The sequence below is a fragment of the Sturnira hondurensis genome, unplaced genomic scaffold (genome assembly GCF_014824575.4).
Source record: "Sturnira hondurensis isolate 20B ecotype Veracruz unplaced genomic scaffold, ASM1482457v3 Scaffold0008948, whole genome shotgun sequence".
Taxonomy (NCBI): domain Eukaryota; kingdom Metazoa; phylum Chordata; class Mammalia; order Chiroptera; family Phyllostomidae; genus Sturnira; species Sturnira hondurensis.
Window position 1 is genome coordinate 1,268,750 of NW_028081579.1, and position 19,604 is coordinate 1,288,353.

Below are 19,604 nucleotides of genomic sequence, written 5' to 3' on the forward strand. Positions count from 1 at the left end.
GGACAATTTAACATAGTCTAGTTAATGGGGTGGGGGAAGGGAAGAGGAATCATTAAAATACTGTGTTCAACATTTAGTAGGTACTTAATGAATGTTTCCCTTCTCTTCTTCAAAATATTCTAAGGCCACTTTGGCTGGGTAGCTCACTTGTTTAGAGCATCTATTGATATTACAAGATGATGGGTTCAATCCCCATTTAGGGCACATATAAGAATCAACGAATAAATGCAAAAATAACTGGAACAACAAATCAATGTCTGTCTCCCTGCCCCCTCTTCTCCTCCCTCCTCTCTAAATTCAATCAATAAAATTCAAAGTATTCTAAGACCCCCATGTTATTTTAGTTTGAGAAATCACCTTATTATGGCCAATTGCTTACTCTGACCTCAGTGGTGAACTTGGCTTCCTTCTGTTCCTTGATGGTGGTGATGAAGGAAGAATGCAGTTGAGACATAAAGGACCTGACTTCATATATGGGAAAATTTAGTGCTGGAAAAATGGTTGGAAAATTACAGTAGTATATTCAAAAGCTTAAGTGGAACTTTTATGCTTGACTTAATGTGATGATCAAATAAACTGATCTAAATATTAGAAGGGACATGTAGAAAAGAAGCCATTATAATTCTGATTGTGGAACATGATCTTACACTCCCGTGAAAGGATATGAAGAGTTGAGAGGTTGTCAGCAATTTGAAGAAACTTAGTATGTTAATTTGGGGGAAGCAATGAATTAATTGGAAAAAATCTGCTTTGTCAATTACTTAAAAAAATAACTAATAAAACGCTAAGCAACACATTTATGCCAGATTTGCCAAATTTAAGAGGTGCAGTCATCTAACATATGTACTTGCACCTTTGTAGTTGTTTCACATCTATCACCAATTTTTTTAAAATATATATTTTCTTTTTAGAGAGAAGGAGAAAAAGAGAAACATCCATGTGAGAGAAGAACATCAGTTGCCTCTACTAAGGGCCCCAACCTGGGACAAACTGGCAGCCCAGTCATGTGCCCTGATGGGGAATCCAACCTGCAACCTCTCCCTCTGTGGGACAATGCCCAACCAATGGAGCTTCACCTGTCGGGTGTCACAGATTCTTGTGAACTTCATTCCACAGTGACAGTTGCTTTTCTGAAATCTTTAGTGCTTTCCCCATTCTCCTAATCCTCAGGTTAATTTGTGTTTTCTGGTTCAGGCAGATCTTGTTTTTTGCTTACTCCCTTGTCCCTTACTACATCCCTTCTAGGAAACTCCCTGGTGGCAAAATGGCTGTAAAGCTTTTTGCAGACCTAGGCATAATCCAATGTATTTGAATTTCTCAATGTATCTAAAACGTATGGCCTGAAAAATTGATATATTTACTCTCTTTTTCTGGTAATTTTTATAAGTATTTGAGCCAAATTGACATGCCGAAAAGCAAGATCTTAATGCTCCTTATTCACTCTTTTTACAACTTTTCATATTGAACATATGGTAGGAAACGAAAGCTTTTGATGAAGCAAATACGCATTCTTATCGGTTCAACTAACTCATAGGAAGTTAACACAGAGGAAGCAGTGGTAGATCCTTAGGCATTAATCCCGCGCCGCCCGCCTCCGCTCTATCATCACAGTGGCATCAGCGTTCACCCCAGGGGAGGAACTCTGTAATCACCCAGCGGCCTGAATGCCCGGCCCTAAGGAAGCGGAAGTTGTCCCCCCTCCCCCAGCCCAGGGGCCGGATTGGGTCTCCGGGGGTTTGGTTTGGTTTGGTTCCGGCAGCTGTCAGACTCTCTCGTTTGGTCGGAGGGCTAGGCAGCCCTGTGTGGGCTCGCCCGGGTACCTGGTTCCCTCCGGTACCAGCCTTCAGGAAACGAATTGACTTCCTCGGTCTCCTAGCAACGAGGGACAGGCTACTGCTGGGGGAGCTGCGGCGCAGTCCAAATCGCTCAGGCACTAGCCGGATCCAAACGGAAGCCTGACCCAAACGGGAGCCAAAAACCAGAGGTTGCAAGGATAAGCAGGAAATGGCGGACGAGGCGTTGTTTTTGCTTCTCCATAACGAGATGGTGTCTGGAGTGTACAAGTCTGCGGAGCAGGGGGAGGTGGTGAGTGTTGCCACAGGCCCTCGAAACCCTATTGCGGTGACGCTCTTTGTTTTCCCGTCAGTTCTCTCTTTCTACCCCTGTCCCATCGCCACCCGAGGCCTCACAATGTGTAGACAAGCTGGGCTACCTGCAGGTATCGTAAGTCACAGAACCTGTCAGCTGTCTTCAGTCTTTTATCCTCTTCTCTTTAGCATTTTCTACTATTCGGTACTTTTTTTTTTGGGGGGGGGGTCCATTTCTATACCTGCTAGTGTGCCTGGAGGCCACAGATTTTCTTACTAAAGTTGTCTCTACCATAGTTTACAACAGGGTTCCTTACTTAATTCTTCGGCCATTTCCAGCACTTCTGAGCCACCCACTGCGCAGACCTGCTCCAGCTTGAGAATGCTGTTCCTCCCTCCTTTATTCCAAACCCTTAATACCACTCCACGCAACCTGAAGACAGAAGCCTAATGAAAGTTGAGGTCAGAGCAAAAGAAAGTTTGCAGGCATTACTATAATTAGGAAACTAATTAATTAATTAAAAATATTTAGTGCCCATTATGTTAGAGCTAATTTTCTAGGTGCTGGTGATATAGTGATGAAGGAAACAATGGCCCCATCCTTGTGGAGGTTTACTACTTATATGTGGCAACCCTTATTCCCGCATTGATTCATTCAGAAAATACTCAGTTTGCATTGTGGGTCTGACACTGCTAGATGAATAAACTAAACCCCCTGCCTCACTGTTGTTGGGGAATAGGGGGTTAATGAATAATTAAGGTATTTGATGGTAACTAGGAGTAGAATCATGGCGTTGAAACAGATCTTTTATAAGTAAGAAATTCCAAAGTCATGCTGAAGCTAGAAGCCCTTTCTATAAAGCTGTTGCTAAAGAGGGGTGGAAGTGGGAGTAGGAAAAGCATCCTAGGCAAAGGTGAAGAAGGACATAGAGGTATGAAAGAGTATTTAAGGTATTTAAATATTAGGGTATTTAGGGTATTAGGGTATTTAAATACTTAGGGTATTTTAATATTAGGGTATTTAAATACTTAGGGTATTTAAGTATTTAAATATGCTTAAGTATGCATATTTCATTGTGACTAAATTGAAGGATGGAGAGTGAAACATATTGAGAGCTAAAACCAAAAAAAGCCTTGTACAATGAAAGAATTTGGACCTCTTGGGGGAATAATTAAAGGGTTTTTAAGAAGGAGGCCCTGGCTGGTGTAGCTCTGGGCTGAGCATGAGCCTGTGAACCAAAGGGTTGCTGGTTCAATTCCTGGTCTGGGCACATGCCTGGGTTGCTTGCCAGGTCCCCAGTGAGGGATGCATGAGAGCTTCCCCTGCCGCCCCCCCGCCCCCCAACACGTCCTTCTTTCTAAAAATAAATAAAATTGTTTAAAAAAGGATTTTTAAGAAGGACAATGACATGACTCACTTTTGTTTTAGAAAGAGGGGCTGGCTGGAGATGGAAGATCCTTGTAGTGAAAAGATGCATTTATTGCAGGCACCTAGGCAGGAGATGATGAAGATCTGAATTAAGACAGGAATAGAGAGAAGAGGAGTGAACAAGTTTGAGAAATAGGAGGTAGCATCTCGGGGACTTAATTAGGTATAGGAGTGGGAGTTGAAAATTATCCCTAGGTTTTTAGCTGGAGCAACTGGATTGACTGGAGAGGAATAAGGGAGAAGAAAGAGATGAAAATAATGAATTATTTTTGGACAGACTGAAATTTTCTGATGCATATAGGATATCCGGGAAAAGGTATTGCCAGTTTGTAAACTACAAGAAGGATAGTTTCTTTGTCCTAGCTGCTGTAAAAAAATTACCATAGATGGAGTAGCTTATAAACAACAAACATTTATTTCTCACAGATCTGGAGGCTGGAACGTTCAAGATCAAGATTCCAATAGAATCTGTGTCTATGAAATTCTGCTCCTGGTTCATAGATGTCTTTTGACTGAATCTTCACATGGCAGAAGGGGACTAGCTAGCTTTCTGGTGTCTCTTCTCTAAGGGCACTAATCTGATTCTTGAGGACTCTCATGATGGAATCACATCCCAGGAGTCCCACCTCCTAATACCATCACAGTGAGGATTAGGATTTCAAGGTATGAATTTTAGGGGGACACGAACATTCAGTCTATGGCAGATGGGCATGATGCATTGGTAGATATCATTAGGAAGACATCAGGAAGGTACTAGAAATGAAGCAAATTCTCTTGTTATTCGGATCCATCTGTAATAGAGATGATTTTCAAGTTACAAATTTTTACTATCACCAACAACCAATAGTTATTAATGTTTAGCATCCGCGTTAAGTGCTGAGTAGCAGACATTTACTGTTTGTGCTAAGCTAGCCTTTCCTTTCCCCAACAATAATTAGTGGCATACCCTTTCACTCTTTATCATACTATCCCTATTCCACCCAACCTCTAATGTGTGTATTCGGTCCCCTTCATTTTCTCTCCAATTTCTTTCTCTCTTCTAGTTCTTGCCCAGGAAAATCAACTTTAAAAAATAAAATCCCTCTTTTTCCTAATGTATTGACCTAAAAGGAAAACAGAGCTGTTGTAATCATGTGTGGTCATTTTAAGAGGTGTGCTAGTCATATATGAGAAAAATTCATAAGTTTTGAATCACTTAAACCAGTCTTTTTTTAAAATATATTTTATTGATTATACCATTACAGTTGTTCTATTCCCCCCTTTCATTTGCCTCCACCCGCACACTCCCTCCCCCACCATTCTCCCCCCCTTTTTTTATAACCACGTGTCTCAAGTTCTTTGGATTCTATATTTCCCCCACTATTCTCGCCCTCCCCCCTATCTATTTTCTACCTACCATCTATGCTATTTTCTGTGCCTTCTCCCCCCTTATCCCCCTCCCACCCCGCTGTTTCTAACCCTCCATGTATTCTTCATTTCTATGGTTCCGCTCCTGATCTAGCTGTCCTCTTGGTTTGCTTTTGTTTAGGTGTGGTTGTTAATAACTGTGTGTTTGCTGTCCTTTCACTGTTAATATTTTTCATCTTCTTTTTCTTATATAAGTCCCTTTAGCATTTCATATAAGAAGGGCTTGGTGATGATGAACTCCTTGAACTTGACCTTATCTGAGAAGCACTTTATCTGTCCTTCCATTCTAAATGAAAGTTTTGCTGGATAAAGCAATCTTGGCTGCAGGTCTTTGGATTTCATGACTTGGAATACTTCTTTCCAGCCCCTTCTTGCCTGTTAAGGTCTCTTTTGAGAATTCCGCTGACAGTCTGATGGGTACTCCTTTGTAGGTGACTGTCCCCTTATCCCTGGATGCTTCTAGGATTCTCTCCTTCATTTTGGTCTTGGCTAATGTAATTATGATGTGCTTTGGTGTGTTCCTTCTTCGGTCCAACTTCTTTGGCACTCTCTGAGCTTCCTGGATTTTCTGGATTTCCAGGAAGTCTATTTCCTTTGCCAGACTGGGGAAGTTCTCCTTTATTATTTGTTCAAATACGTTTTCCACTCGTGGCTGTTTCTTTCCCCCTTCTGGTACCCCTATAATCCAGATGTTGGAACGTTTAAAGATGTCCTGGAGGTTCCTAAGCCTCTCCTCATTTTTTTGAATTCTCATTTCTTCATTCCTTTCTGGTGGGATGTTTTGTTCTTCCTTCTGGTCCATTCTATTGATTTGAGTCCCCGTTTCCTTTCCATCACTATTGGTTTCCTGTGCATCTCCCTTCATTTCAATTAGTTTAGCCTTCATATGTTCCTCTAATTTGTGACTATGTTCCTCTAATTTGTGGCTATAATCTACCAGTTCTGTGAGCATCCTGATAAAGTGTCTTGAATTGTGCTTCTGAGAGGCTGGCAATTTCTCAGTCGCTTAGAGTTATTGGCTCTGGGACTTTGAGTTCTTCTTGCACTATCTTTTGGGCTGTTCGTGCCTGTTCCATAGCAGGATCAGAGTCCTAAAGTGTTCACTAGAACAGGGCAACTAGGTCGCTGGGTTGTGACGTTGTATGTGGGGGCGGGGTTAAAGAGTGACAATGGCTTCCCTCTGCTGCCTGCTGCCGTGGCCCCCACCGGCACCGCAGCCACCACCGTCACCAGGCCCACGAGTTTCGTTCCACTGTACGCGAGTGTGTCACTGCTGTCAGCCGTCCACCACTGGGTTCACCCCCTGGGGCCTGCGTGGTCCGTCTCAGTGTGCACGAATGTGCAACCGCGGTCAGTCTGCCCCGCACCCGGACTGGTTCCGGGCTGCCTGCGCGCCTAAGTTGGGGGATCTGTCCTGCCCCACCCAGCTCCGCTGCTGGCTCCGCCTCTCTTACTGTCCCGTTGAATGGTTCGTAGTTGTCAAACTTCCGTATAATTCTGTTTTCTGGTCTTTGGGTGTGTCCTAGTTCTCCAAAGCTTTGTTGTATTCAAACTTGGTTGTGGGAGAAGGCACAGTGTTTCCACCTATGCCTCCATCTTGGCGGAAGTCCCACTTAAACCAGTCTTGATGATTAGAATCCATATTGGAATCAGGGTGTAATTTTCCTGTTTTTTAGGTTATTAAATTGTTTATTGTATTGCATTTACAAAGAGAATAGACCATGCATCGGTAGAAGGAATAAATCAGCAATTTTTAACCAGTGTGCTGCAAGAATTTTTAAAACATGCAATACCTGACTAGTCAGGGGCACTGACTGACCTCTTTTTCCCATAGATTTTCAAATAAAAAATATGACAACAGCCAACACAATAGCCATCTGGTGTGAATGAATCAAAATTATACCTATTTTTGTCAGATTGACAAAAAATATTTTTTGGTATGCTGCAAAATTTTAGTAATTAGTTTGTGTTTGCCATGAAATGAAAAAGGTTGATATCACTGATTTAAACTATAAATAACTTTCCTATTGCAATTTGTTTAGGGTGGGTGGAAAACAAAGTGCATATAAACAAAATGATTTTTAAAAAGTTATGTGGTAGTCTTTTTTTAATTCTCACCCAAGGATATGTTTATTGATTTTAAAGAGAGGAAGGGGGAGTGGAGAAAGAGAGAGAGAGAGAGCAAAAGAGAAAGAGAAAGTCAAAGAAAAAGAGAAACATTGATGTGAGAGAAAAACAGATCTGTCACCTTCCATAGGCACGCTGACCGGGGACTGAACCCAAAACCTAGGTATGTGCCCTGACTGAGGATTGAACCCACAACCTTTTAGCACTTGGCCAAGGCTAAAAAGTTATGTGTCAGTCTTGATGATTAGAATTCATGTTGGAATCAGGGTGTAGAGGGTTCATTGTGGCCCTGGCCTGGTAGCTAAGTTAGTAGAGCATCGTTTCATGTGCCAAAGTTGTGGGTTTGATCCCTGGACAGGGCACATACATGAATCAACCAATGAATGCATAAATAAATGGAATAACAAATCATCCTCTCTCTCTTTCTCTCTCCCACCCCCCCCCACACTTCCTCCTCTCTAAAAATCAATCAGTAAAAATTTAAAAAAGACTCTGCTGTGTTATTGGCTCTACTTTAAGTGTGTAAGTAAGTGTGTAATTCTTCAAAATTGTAAAAGAATGACACACAATCCTCTTCTCCAAAAATGGGTTATATATATATTTTTTAGATATAAAGTTGTAAGTTTTGAAATGAAATAAAGGACCAATGTTCTTACCCTCCAAATCAGTGATTTTCAAACCATAATAGAGAGGAATTAAATCTTTAAAAACTGAATAATTGTTTACCTTTATTGAAAGTAAGCTTTTTTAAAAGAAAAGTTAATAGATAAAATATTTTCAGGTTTAATTTTCTTAAAAATTTGGTGCCTACAAGTGAGCACTCACATATGCCAAATGAATGAGTAGTAACATCAGAAGGTATTTACTAGGACGTATTTTAAAAGTTCATGTGATCATAGTTAGTCTTTGAGAATGTCTGCATATATAAACATACTTCCTGCTAATCAGTATGTTCCTGGGTAATTCTGCAGAGTAGACTGTTCTACAAAGAGCATCCTGACTTACAGGTCCTCATTCCACCTGAGCACGTTTGGGAATGAGTATGGAGAATAACAGAAAAAACAAGGATAGTGATAGGTGCAACACTAAATATATGTACAGAGTGTTATGGCAAGCTTAGGGCCCAAAGGAGTATCAGGGAAGGTTTCTGGGAGGATGTGATACTATACTTGAGCTGAATTGAGAAGATGAACAGTTTGGGGGACAGCATTTACAAAGATATGGAGGAAGAAGAAAGCATGGAACTCTGGACTTGCTGCAGAAATTTTAGAGTGGTAGAAGGAAGGATGCTTGTGGATATGTGGCTGTTGGTGATTCTGGTTAACTAGCCAGGGATCGTTTAAGGAGAAGCACATAATGTCATGCTAAGGAGTTTGGACTTGACTTTGAAGAAAGGGGAGGAAGTGCTGGAAGATCCAGTAGAGATCTAACATAGTTTGTTTTTTAAAGATCTACTTATTTATTTTTAGAGAGAGGGAAAGGGAGGGAGATAGGGAGAAAAACATCAATGTGCAGTTGCCTCTCACATACCCCATACCCTGCCCCCTGGACCTGGCCAGCAACCCAGGCATGTGTCCTGACTAGGAGTTCAACCAGCTTAGTCTGGTGTTCAACCCACTGAACCACACCAGCCAGGGCAGATTTGTTTTTTAGAAAGTCAATACCAGAACTACAGAAAATAAATCAAATGAAGAAAACTAGAGACAAGATCAGTTGGAAGGCTCTGGCTGAAAACCAAGAGAGAAATGATAAGGGCTAACTTAAGCAGTAAGGATGGAGAGAGATGTATTTTGGAAAATATGTAGTTGTAGGCTCCACAGGACTGGACTGCAGTGTCTGTGGAGAGGTTGGGAGCAAAGAGATAAAGAAAATGGAAGTTTTTTGGTTGGAGTATCTAGGTGAATGGTGATGCCATTAATGAAGTTAAGGAATTCTAGAGGAAGAGCAAGCTAAATACGCCTAATTTGAGGGGCCTGTGGGACCTCTAGATAGCTGTGTCCAATAAGTCTGTACTAGAAATACAGTTAGTAGTCACAGCTCGTAAGTGGAGTACATGGTTCTTTAGAAGAAAGTTCAGCAAATAATGAAGCCTATGATGTACTTCTTAGTGGAAAAGGAACAGGCTTCAGAATATATATAAAAAATCCTGCCCTCTTGGAGCTGTATTCTAGCAATGTGGGAATGGAGGAATATGTCAATATAAAATTAATAAAATGTATATATTGTACATTAAGTGGTGAAAAAAGTTCTTTGGAGACAGCTTAATCAGAGAAGTAGGATGAGACATCAGAATCACTTTGGGAGGGCTTCTTAAAACAGATTGCTGACCCCAAATCCAGTTTCTGAGTCAGTAAATTGGGGGTGGGATTACCAAATTTGTCATTTTTAGAAGTTTCCATGTGATAGCAGTGTTGCTGGTCTTTTTCATCATACTTTGAAAATCACTAGGACAGACAGTTACTGAAGGGGAATGGTACTGCAATTTTAAAGAAATGGTTTGTAAAGAAGAATGGTTTTTATTATTTATTTATTTAAATATATTTTATTGATTATACCATTACAGTTGTTGTTCTATTCCCCTCCTTTGAATGGTTTTTAAAGAAGTGGGCCTTGTTTGTAATGGTGACATGAGAGAAGGCTTAAAGCAAGGGAGTTGGTCCTGTGACTATCTGGAGGAAGAGCTGCCTCTGCAAGATCGCTGAGACAAGGGCATGTCTGGCATGTTTAAGGACAGCAGGGAGACCAGTGCAGCTGGCGTGGAGTGAATGGACAAGAGTGGGAGGTCGGGTTCAAGAGGTGCATGGGTCTGGACGGGATGGGTCTTTGTAGGTCATCCAGAGGATTTGGGGAGTCTTCAGCATAGAGACAGTACTTTAAGCCTTAGGACTGGATGAAATTGTCAAAGGAAGAGCAAAGCAATCGCAGGATTTCAGGCATAGAATGGTGGGGTCATCGACTTAGACACACCAAGAGCTAGAAAGCTTGGATAACTCTAAGAGACATTTTAATCAAAACAAGAAGCAATAGAACTGAGTGATAGCACAAAGCAAATGACTGAGAGAAAAAAGACAATGGTGATACCAAGTTGTTTTTTACAGAGAATTTTTTGAGTTTATTTGAGCCCAAACTGAGGACAGTTGCTGGGAGATCTCAAATACTCCTAATACAAAGTTTTATACTGAGGAGAGAAGAGAAATTGTTGAAAATGTTAAAAAAAAACAAACAAAAAAGGTGGGAGAGTAATTAGGAAGAGGCTTCTGGATTTCTGAAAAAGTAATAATAAGCAATAGTTCCGTTTATCTTATTGTGTTATGAAATGATTGGTACTAAGAAAATTCACTTTTTTCTTATAATGTTTCAATGAAGAAAGTATAAATGTTAACATTAATTTTTTTAGCCAACATTTTAGAACAATTTTGAATATCAACAATTCTTACATTCTAAAAGTACTCAAAGCTATTTTTTTTTAAAATAGGAAAATGGACGCTGTATTACTAAGCTGGAAAACATGGGGTTTCGAGTGGGACAAGGATTGATAGAAAGGTGAGCAGTCTGGATTTGAAAATTTTCTTCCAGGTAGGTTATCAGCAAAGATGGTCTATTTTAAACGATCGCATAAAACTTGAGATGCTTGAATTTTAATTCCCAAATTTTGGTCTTTATTTCACAAATTCAAATATCTTTGTTATTTTAACTCATTCAACCTTTATGTTTTAATATTTGAAGAAAATACATATTTTATGTTTTAGACTTTTTTCCCTTGAAACTTTGGTGTACTGAAACAACTATCTAAAATCTTGTTGCATTTTCTACCTAAGGTCCATAGGTTTGTTCATTCACTTAAATGTAATTTTGTTTGAATGCATAGGGACAAAAGTACTTTAGAGTCTGTTTATGCATGCAATCATCTTTCAATTTATGGAACAATTCTCTTTAGTATTTCTTTCTCACTGTTTGAATAGGTGAACTCTATGGCTTATATAACAAGGCCATGATTATCCTCAGCTTTTTGATTTGCTAAAATGAATTGTACCTAAAACTGCAGGTTACTGTTAGATTCTACTGTCAGACCAATTTTAGTCCCATAACTGTACTACAGGATGTGAATCCACTGTGATGGGGTCTACTTTGCTTGATGCTTATCACGTTATGACTGTCAATATTCAGTGCTGTTCTGGCATTTGGAAATTAGTTAACAGTTGACCCTTCCTATTTTCTTTGGAAGAAAAATACTGAATTACTTCTAGTTGATCTTTCTAGGTTTACAAAAGATACTGCAAGGTTCAAGGATGAGTTAGATATCATGAAGTTCATTTGTAAAGATTTCTGGACTACAGTATTCAAGAAACAAATCGACAATCTAAGGACAAATCATCAGGTATTTAGATAAATTAAGACCTATTTTTTTAAAGTCTTTTAACAATATAAATGTCCTATGTTAGTGATTTACTTATTATTTAAAATTTAAAGTAACTTCTAGTCAACTTCATAATGTTTGTTTTACATGTTATTAATGTCATTAGTAGTTTTTCTAATAGCATATAGCAAATAAAGACAAAGGGACAATTATCAGTAATGATAGCTGTTTTCTTTCTCCCCAATTAAGTAAATTATTTTAAGTCTTAAAAACTAGCAGTGTCAGAATGATAAAGGTTTTAGGATTTGGTTTCTTAGTTATTTTTTTGTAGTGGTAGTAATAAGGAGAACCACAAATACATCACGTTTATGTCTTTAGAGTAATTTCTGAAGTTTAATTTATAGAGCATATTTAATTCTTGCATTGTTTAATATTTTCTATTAAAATATTTTGTTAATATTAAAATTAATAGATTGCATGGAAAGCAGTGCATTAAAAACCCACTCAAGGAAATATTTAGAATGGATTTGGGCTTTTGAATAGTATAAAAAATGAAAAATATGTATGTAGTAGCTACCCGTAGAATTTATTTTTTCACATAATACTACCAAGCTGAGCTTGGAAGCACTTGAAATGGTGATGGGACGCAGTGAGATTATTGGCTTTTTAGATAGGAGTTAATAACATACAACTGCTAATTTTACCTGGACAAGTTAGTTCTGATTCTTTTACACTACACTGTAAGTTAAGGATAGGGACTATGTCTTACGCATCTTTGTATGTGCAGTATTTTAAAGTATTGAGTATATATTAGTGTTAAAAAATGCTGACCAGTTTTTCAGCTTGAATATTGCAAAGCTCCTTCATTTAAAGAAAATTTGACTAATGGAAAAGGGAGTTTTAATAACTTAGCTCTTAAATTGGTTTCAAGAGGTAATTTTTAAGGACTGCAGACTACATTGACTTTGGATGTGTTTTCTGTTTTTGGAACAGGGCATCTATGTACTTCAGGACAACAAATTTCGTCTGCTTACTCAGATGTCTGCAGGAAAACAGTACTTAGAACATGCATCTAAGGTATTTAGTGGAATAGAAGATTGAGGGTTTTTTTATTATGCAAAGAGTAGACCATAGGGAAAAGTACCGTGCCAGTCACAACAGACTTTTGAATTTAAAATAGGTTTTACGTCCTGGCTGGTGTGGCTCAGTGGACTGAGGGCTGGCCTGTGAACCAAAAGGTCACTGGCCTGATTCCCAGTCAGGGCACATGTCTAGGTTGTGGGCCAGGTCCCCGTATGGGGGCATGTGAGAGGCAAATGGTCTGTGTATCTCTCGTACATCTGTTTCTCACTCTCCTCCCTTCCTGTGTCCATAAACAAGCAAACAAACAAATAGAATCTAAAAAACAATGAATAGGTTTTACAGTTTTCTTCTGTTTAAAAACTTTGCTATGAAGTAGGATACAGATGTTTACCATGTTAAAATAATGTTAAATTATAGCCAAATAGGCTTATGAGGACCAATTAAACAGTATAACTAAATGCCAGTGATTAATGGACATTTTTGAATACAGCAGATATGTCAGAAAAGATACTCAAGCTTATAAAACTATATTAGCTGTGCAAAATTATTGACCTCAGCGTTTATACTTACAATCTCTGTAGTATTAAAAAATTGTTGTATACGTGGTTAACAGTTTCTAAGAATACATGTTTTGTGTTAAGTATATCTATGTTTTTGGGTTTTGTGTAGTTCTTGTTTTTCAGTCATACAGGAATCAATAAATAAGATGTGTTAAAGAAAGATGATTTTTTAAAAAAATTTAAACAAATTTTTAGTCCTCACTCGAGGATATTTATACATTTAGAGAGGAAGCAGGCAGCGGGGCAGAGAGGGAGAAGGACAGAGAGAAAGACATCGATATAAGAAAGAAGCATTGATCAGTTGCCTCCTGTTAAGTGCCCCAACTAGGGATCGGACCCACAACCCAGGTATGTGCCCTGACCAGGGATCGAACCTGCAGCCTTTTGGTATACAAGTCACCACTCCAACCAACTGAGCCACCCAGCCTGGGCAAGATAACAAGTTTTAATGTAAGCATTCCTTTGAAGTGATTAAAATATTGGAGGCAGTATAAATTGCCTATTTATCTGCAAAAATTTGTCCATACCTAAATCATCTAACACAAAGGCAGTATAGGTATAGTGGAAAGAACATGGGCTTGGGACCAACTAAATCTAGGGTTAAGCTAAGCTTCACAACTTACAGGTGTGTGACATTGGGTAAGTTACATAACCCCTCTGGACCTTAGTTTCCTCGTTAATAAAACTGGTCATAATAATCTCTATATTATAAACAGTCTCTAAGCTTTGTTCCAGTTGAAAATTTCATTACTCTGGATCTAATTGCCTATCAGTACCCATTTATGTATATTATAAAATAATATTTCTGTATTATTCATACATATATGTAGTATCATTGAATATCATATGATACAAAAATGTAGATAACCAAAAACTCCTTGGATTATTAGCTTTTTAGTTCCTATTCTTTTTTTTTTTTAGATTTTATTTATTTATCTTTAGAGGGGAAGGAGAGAGGGAAAGAAATATCAATGTATGGTTGCCTTTTGTACGTCCCCTGCTGGGAAATGGCCTGCAGGGAACTGGCCTGCAACCCAGGCATGTGCCCTGACTGGGAATCAAACCGAGATCCTCTGGTTCGCAGGCTCGTGCTCAATCCACTGAGCTACACCAGCCAGGGCTTAGTTCCCATTCTTGTCCCGGCTTTCTCTGCCATAGCTCAGTCCCTTTCCCTTTCCTGTCATTGTGACAGGGTTCCTCAGTGTCGACACTACTGGTATTTTGAATTGGATAATTTTTTGTTGTGGCACACAGTAAGTCTTGGTTGTAGAAAGCAGAAACCAACTCTGATTGATTAGAATAATATTAGCTTAAAGAATTGGAAAGGCTCAGAAAACAGGCAAGAATCACAGGAGGTTAAAGCAGCCAGGAAGACGGCCCGGTCATTCCACCGAGAGGGTCTGGTGAGAATTCTTCAGGCAGTACTGACATTAGACACAAGCTGCCTTTCTTGCCTCTGGAAGTAATTTTAACCTGTTTTCAGCTTGACTTTTGTCACTCAGTCTAGATTCAGAGTCCTGAACTGGAGCACACAATTGGCAGAGCTTGTAATGGGTCATGATTTAGTAGCAAGGAGATGGGAAATCTAACAGAGTTTTCAGTAATTTTGAAAAAGTTCTTCCACAACCCTTGTTTTAAAATAGGAATGACTTAATAGTAGTAAGGTTTAGCTAAATGTCAGTTGTTCATAGATTTACTGTCTTAGGAAGTTCTTAATATTTTTTTAACATTTTTTTTGTTCCTTTTAGTATTTAGCATTTACATGTGGCTTAATCAGAGGCGGCTTGTCAAACTTGGGGATAAAAAGTATTGTAACAGCTGAAGTGTCTTCAATGCCTGCTTGTAAGTTGAATTCACATTTTTTACAAATGTTTTTAGTTATTATTTTTCAGGTCTTTTTGTTGTTTTTGTTAACTTGGAGGGCATTTAAAATGCTAAAACCATTTACTCTGACCAATTTTAACATTTAATGTAGTAATTCGTAGCACACTTATATTCATATTAAATGATTTTTGAATTCATAATGGACACTGATTTAAGAAAATGTGCTAAAGAAATCCAAATTAGACAATTAAGGGATAATTCTTAACTTCTAAAGGAAAATTTCCTGGTATATGCTTTTCAGATAGCAAATTTCCCTATTGAATTTTTTTTAAGTTTTCTAATATATATTTATTATGTAAAGCTAGATAAAAGCTGGTCTTTTATCACTAAAATTTCAAAAGATCTTTCACCCAGAGCTACCAACCAAGAATACAAGAAAAACAACCAAGAAGCTCAAGAATGACTTGAGCTTCACTCTATTTCCTTTCTATTCATGATGATAATCAGCAGTGAAATACCCAAAATACAAGGATTACAGAGAAACAAAGGCACTTATTCACTAATCAGATAAATCATCTCATAAGAATGGAATTACCTTTACTGAATATAACATTGTGAAAAATTGGACATAAGTTTCTTGATTAAAACTTCCTAAATAAAGCTGAAAACTGATGTTTAGACTTGTTTTTCTTGTTGCTAAAATCAAAATGATTCTTCATGTTTTCTTTTTTAGGTAAATTTCAGGTGATGATACAGAAGTTGTAGAACATACTGAAGTGCAAGGCTTCAACTGTGTATAAAACATTAAATTATTCCTGTATAAAGTATTTCAAGTAGCAGTGATTTAATTACATTGTTGGACATTGGTGTTGATGTAAGCTATTTGCTAACTTGTATAATGAAAGATGTATTTGTAAGCGAGTAAGTAGTATTTATCAATTTAACATACACCAAGTTAAAGCAGATAAAGAGACATTGAGAGAGAAAAAACCTGATTTCAAGTAAACACCAAGATACAAGATCCTTATTTTAACCATTTTTTTTTTAACCATTTTTGTTTGCTTAGAGTGATGTGTATTTTACCAACAGATTGAGAAGCAAAACTCGGGGTTTGATAAATGAGCATAAAGAAAAGTATGCACCAGTCAGAATCATTTGTATAAGAATGAACAAATTTTGATTTTGTTTTATGAACTTGTTATTAAAAAAGCAAACATAACACTAAATTGGACTATTGTTATAATTTATTAAGAATTTTTCTGCCCCTGTGTCATCATATGCACTGTATATATGTGTAAGAGATATATCTACCTAAATTGCTCAAAAAACATAATTTCACTTTAATAGAATTTAGTTTTAGAGGGATCCATTAATGTAATAAAAGTGAAATACAGATTAGTTTAAATGTGAATTCAGTGACTCCAGGGCCAAAGAATATTAAGTATTTTAGGAAAGAATTGTTATATTTAACTCCTGTTACAGTTTCCACTTTCAGGTTTCTCTCATGTGGAAGTTCTGGTGAATTTCTAACTTCTTTATTCCCTTATTTACTCTTCCCTATGGGTAGATTCAGTGTGTGGTGAAGGTCTGCTTCCTACTTCACAGAGGGGTATTTTTTGACTGTCATCACTTGATGTTAAGGGGACTGGCTAACTCTCTGGGGTCTCTTTTATAAGGACGCTAAGCCCATTCAAGAGGGCTCAGCCCTCATGGCCTGATAATCACTTCCCAAAGGCCCTGCCTTCTTATATTATCTATCAGGATTGGCTGTCAGGATTTGAACCCATATATTTTCAAGGACACAAATATTCAGTCCATAGCAGAACCTGACATGCGGTGAGCAAGGGGAAAGCAGAATCCTACAGCCAGGGTTATCTGGTGAACTGTTTCCAAATCTGACTAAAATACAGTTGTAGGATGGGAGTTCAACTCAGGCATCAGGCTGGGATTGGCACAAATTTTAGGGTCATAAAAGTTCAGAAACTAGACAGAACCTACAATTTTTTCAAAGTGTTCTTTGAAAAATGAGTATTAGGATCAAATACATTTTGGAAATCCATGATCTTTTGTAGATTTTTAATGCATATGAATGGCATGGTACAGGTTCTAGAGGAAAAAAACAACTTTATTTAATGTAGTATTTGTGATCATGGTACTATTTTTTCAAGAAACACAGCTCAAGTAAATCAAAATTTTAGGGCAGTATGGGAAACATTTGTTTTTGTTGTTCCACTCATTGGTTGACTCCTTTATGTGCCCTGACTGGGGATAGTAGAAGTGATAATCTGAATCAATTTTAATGTAAGTCAAGTTATAATTGGTTTATTCTGCTAAGAGACACAGGTGAAATAATCTTTTAAAAATATAAAATGAAATTTTAATGAAAGTACTACTAAAATTTAGTTAAATGTGTAATATCCTTCTGACCAAAAGAAGTAATGTATCCTTTATGTGAACAAAAAAGTATAGGTGCAGTCTATTTTATCAATGCCCTACAGACCTGATTAAACTACCATTTGGTAGCTATTTTCAAAATAATACTTCTAAGTTCTATATTTAAAATCTGTCATTTCTCAACAAACTTTAGGCTTCCTATCTCTGTTAAGAGTTGGGGAACTTTTTCTCTTCAATTTCTCATTAAAATCAGAAGATAACTTTTAATTATGAATGCCTCAATAAATCCTATGGCTATACTGGTAGTCTGCACACTTTTTTATTACATTAGTGACTTAAAATGTCTTACTTTTATTTGTCTCTGTATTCCTGAAAACTATTCTTATGCTATGTTGAATCATTATAAAAATGGGTTCTCAGTTACCTATTCAAGATCCTCTGGCTTGCTAGATGACAAGAGCTATAACTACATTAAAATAATTTCTTATACCACTTGCCTTTATTTTTTATTTTAAAGATTTTATTCATTTTTAGGAAGGAATGGAGGGAGAAAGAGAGGGAAACATCAATATGGGTTGCCTCTTAAGTGCCCCCACTGGGGACCTGGCCCGCAACCCAGGCACACGTCCTGACTGGGAACTGAAATGACCCTTTGCTTCTGCTTCGCAGTCCAGTGCTCAGTCTACTGAGCCACACCAGCCAGGGCCCACTTGTCTTCAGCACATGCAAAATTGCCTTCTTTCTTATGCTATCCAATCCTCAGGAATTTTATTCTCTGTGAGGTATATAACTACATGTGTAGCTACTAGTTATGAAAGAAATGTAAACTTAAAACAATAATTGACATTTTACCTCTATTAAATGCATGCCTAGGAGTCCCCCTCCCCCTAGCATCAAATCAACAACAACAACAAAAAGTGAGGCTGTAACACAGCTGGTTGTGGCATAGGTTGGAAATCTAAATTCTTTATGGTAGACACTGCTGGCTGCCGACCCAATAACCACACTCCCTTCTTTTCTAACAAAGTCCATTTTTGATAGGAATGGCAATGTGCTCAGCTAAAAAATTACTATTTCCAACTTTATAATTAGAAAGTGTCTTAACTCTGGCAAATGTAAGTTGCAAGTTTCTTATAATGCTTTCCTCCCCTGAAATATATAGGAGACGGGGCTTAAAAAACAGTTTTTGTTTATTTTTAGAGAGAGGGGAAGGGAGGGAGAAAGAGAGGGAGGGAAACATTGATGTGCTAGAGAAATCAGTTGGTTGCCTCTCACACGCCCCCTACTGGGGTCCTGGCCTGCAATCCAGGCAATGTTCCCTGACTGGTAATTGAACCTCTGATCATTCATTCGTTCTCAGGTCAGCACTCAATCCACTGAGCCACACCAGCCAGGGCAAGATGGTGCCTTTTTATCATTCCTGGAATGTAGATGTGAGGCAACAGCAAAGCAACCATATTATGACTGAAAAGATGAAAGCTACACACTAAAATTGATAAAAGAGAAATCTGGATGCAGCCCAGGACACTTAAAATATATGAGTTGTTGCACCAGTCCTGCATTTATACCAGAATTATCAGATGAGAAATAAAATTCCTTATTTTTAAAACCTCAGTTTTCAAATGCAATATGAACTAATAAGACTCGTATGAGTTGCAACTGTACTCTTCGGAATATTGATGAAAGCAAACAGTTATGTACAATGAAGACATTCATGGCAGCATTTTCTATGTTGGATTAACACTGAAAACAGATTAGATATCCAACAATGAGAATGCTTAAATTATGGTAAAACAACAACTTGGACTATTAAGTTGACATTTAAAAATCAGCCTTTTTAAGACATAACAGGAAGGATTCAAATGTAAATTGCATCTGCTATATTTGTAACTAGTGACACAAGTTTTGGTTCCCTGATTCACAATTATTCCTAATTCCCTTTTCCTTTTCTACTTCTATTAGAAAGTCTGGAGAGGCTTATACTTTCACTTGTCCACCTTTCTTGGAACTAGAGGTGGTCATCTTACACACTTGTGGCCAACGATGGACACAAATCTGCTGTGGATATCTGGAGAAGGTTCTGCTTGTAAGAGAAAGAAACCTGTTTGAAAACAGACACACGGCCTTGACTCGCAGTGGCCATCTTGTTACCATGAGGGAAAGACCGAAAGAGCCAGAGATCATGGTATCATGGATTCGTTGGACCAATGCCAGTAGACACCCCTCTATATTTCTCATTATGTGAGAAGAATAAACTATTTGAAGATCCATTGCTACTAAGGATCTTCTCTTAAGGTGGAAAACGTTCTACCTGAGATACAAATTATACATGAACA

At 38.0% G+C, this 19,604-nt stretch overlaps 1 protein-coding gene and 1 long non-coding RNA gene across 7 annotated transcripts; both read left to right on the forward strand.

Annotated features, from left to right (window-relative positions):
- The first annotated feature begins 1,680 nt into the window (after positions 1–1,680).
- On the forward strand, positions 1,681–19,416 carry TRAPPC6B (trafficking protein particle complex subunit 6B). Of its 6 annotated transcripts, XM_037056405.1 has the most exons (8): positions 1,999–2,085; positions 2,427–2,549; positions 10,526–10,593; positions 11,311–11,428; positions 12,401–12,484; positions 14,799–14,892; positions 15,608–15,618; positions 19,231–19,416. In XM_037056405.1, the coding sequence occupies exons 2-8, from the start codon at positions 2,538–2,540 to the stop codon at positions 19,375–19,377; spliced, it is 534 nt and encodes a 177-aa protein (XP_036912300.1). In that variant the 5' UTR covers positions 1,999–2,085; positions 2,427–2,537; the 3' UTR covers positions 19,378–19,416. The 6 variants fall into 6 exon arrangements, with proteins under 6 accessions (XP_036912302.1, XP_036912299.1, XP_036912301.1 ...); XM_037056407.1 differs by lacking the exon at positions 2,427–2,549 and having other exon boundaries at positions 1,681–2,085; positions 10,526–10,626; XM_037056404.1 differs by lacking the exon at positions 2,427–2,549 and having other exon boundaries at positions 1,682–2,085.
- On the forward strand, positions 8,729–10,259 carry LOC118993905 (uncharacterized). Its single transcript, XR_005067964.1, has 2 exons — positions 8,729–9,549; positions 9,652–10,259. It is a non-coding gene; the product is annotated as an uncharacterized LOC118993905 (long non-coding RNA).
- Positions 19,417–19,604: the final 188 nt, after the last annotated feature.

Coding starts and splice junctions, on each gene's coding strand:
- TRAPPC6B (XM_037056404.1), top strand. CDS start 2,005: ATGGCGGACGAGGCGTTGTTTTTGCTTCTCCATAACGAGATGGTGTCT. Junction 11,429..12,400: donor ATCTAAGGACAAATCATCAG/GTATTTAGATAA, acceptor TTTTTGGAACAG/GGCATCTATGTACTTCAGGA. Junction 12,485..14,798: donor ACTTAGAACATGCATCTAAG/GTATTTAGTGGA, acceptor TGTTCCTTTTAG/TATTTAGCATTTACATGTGG.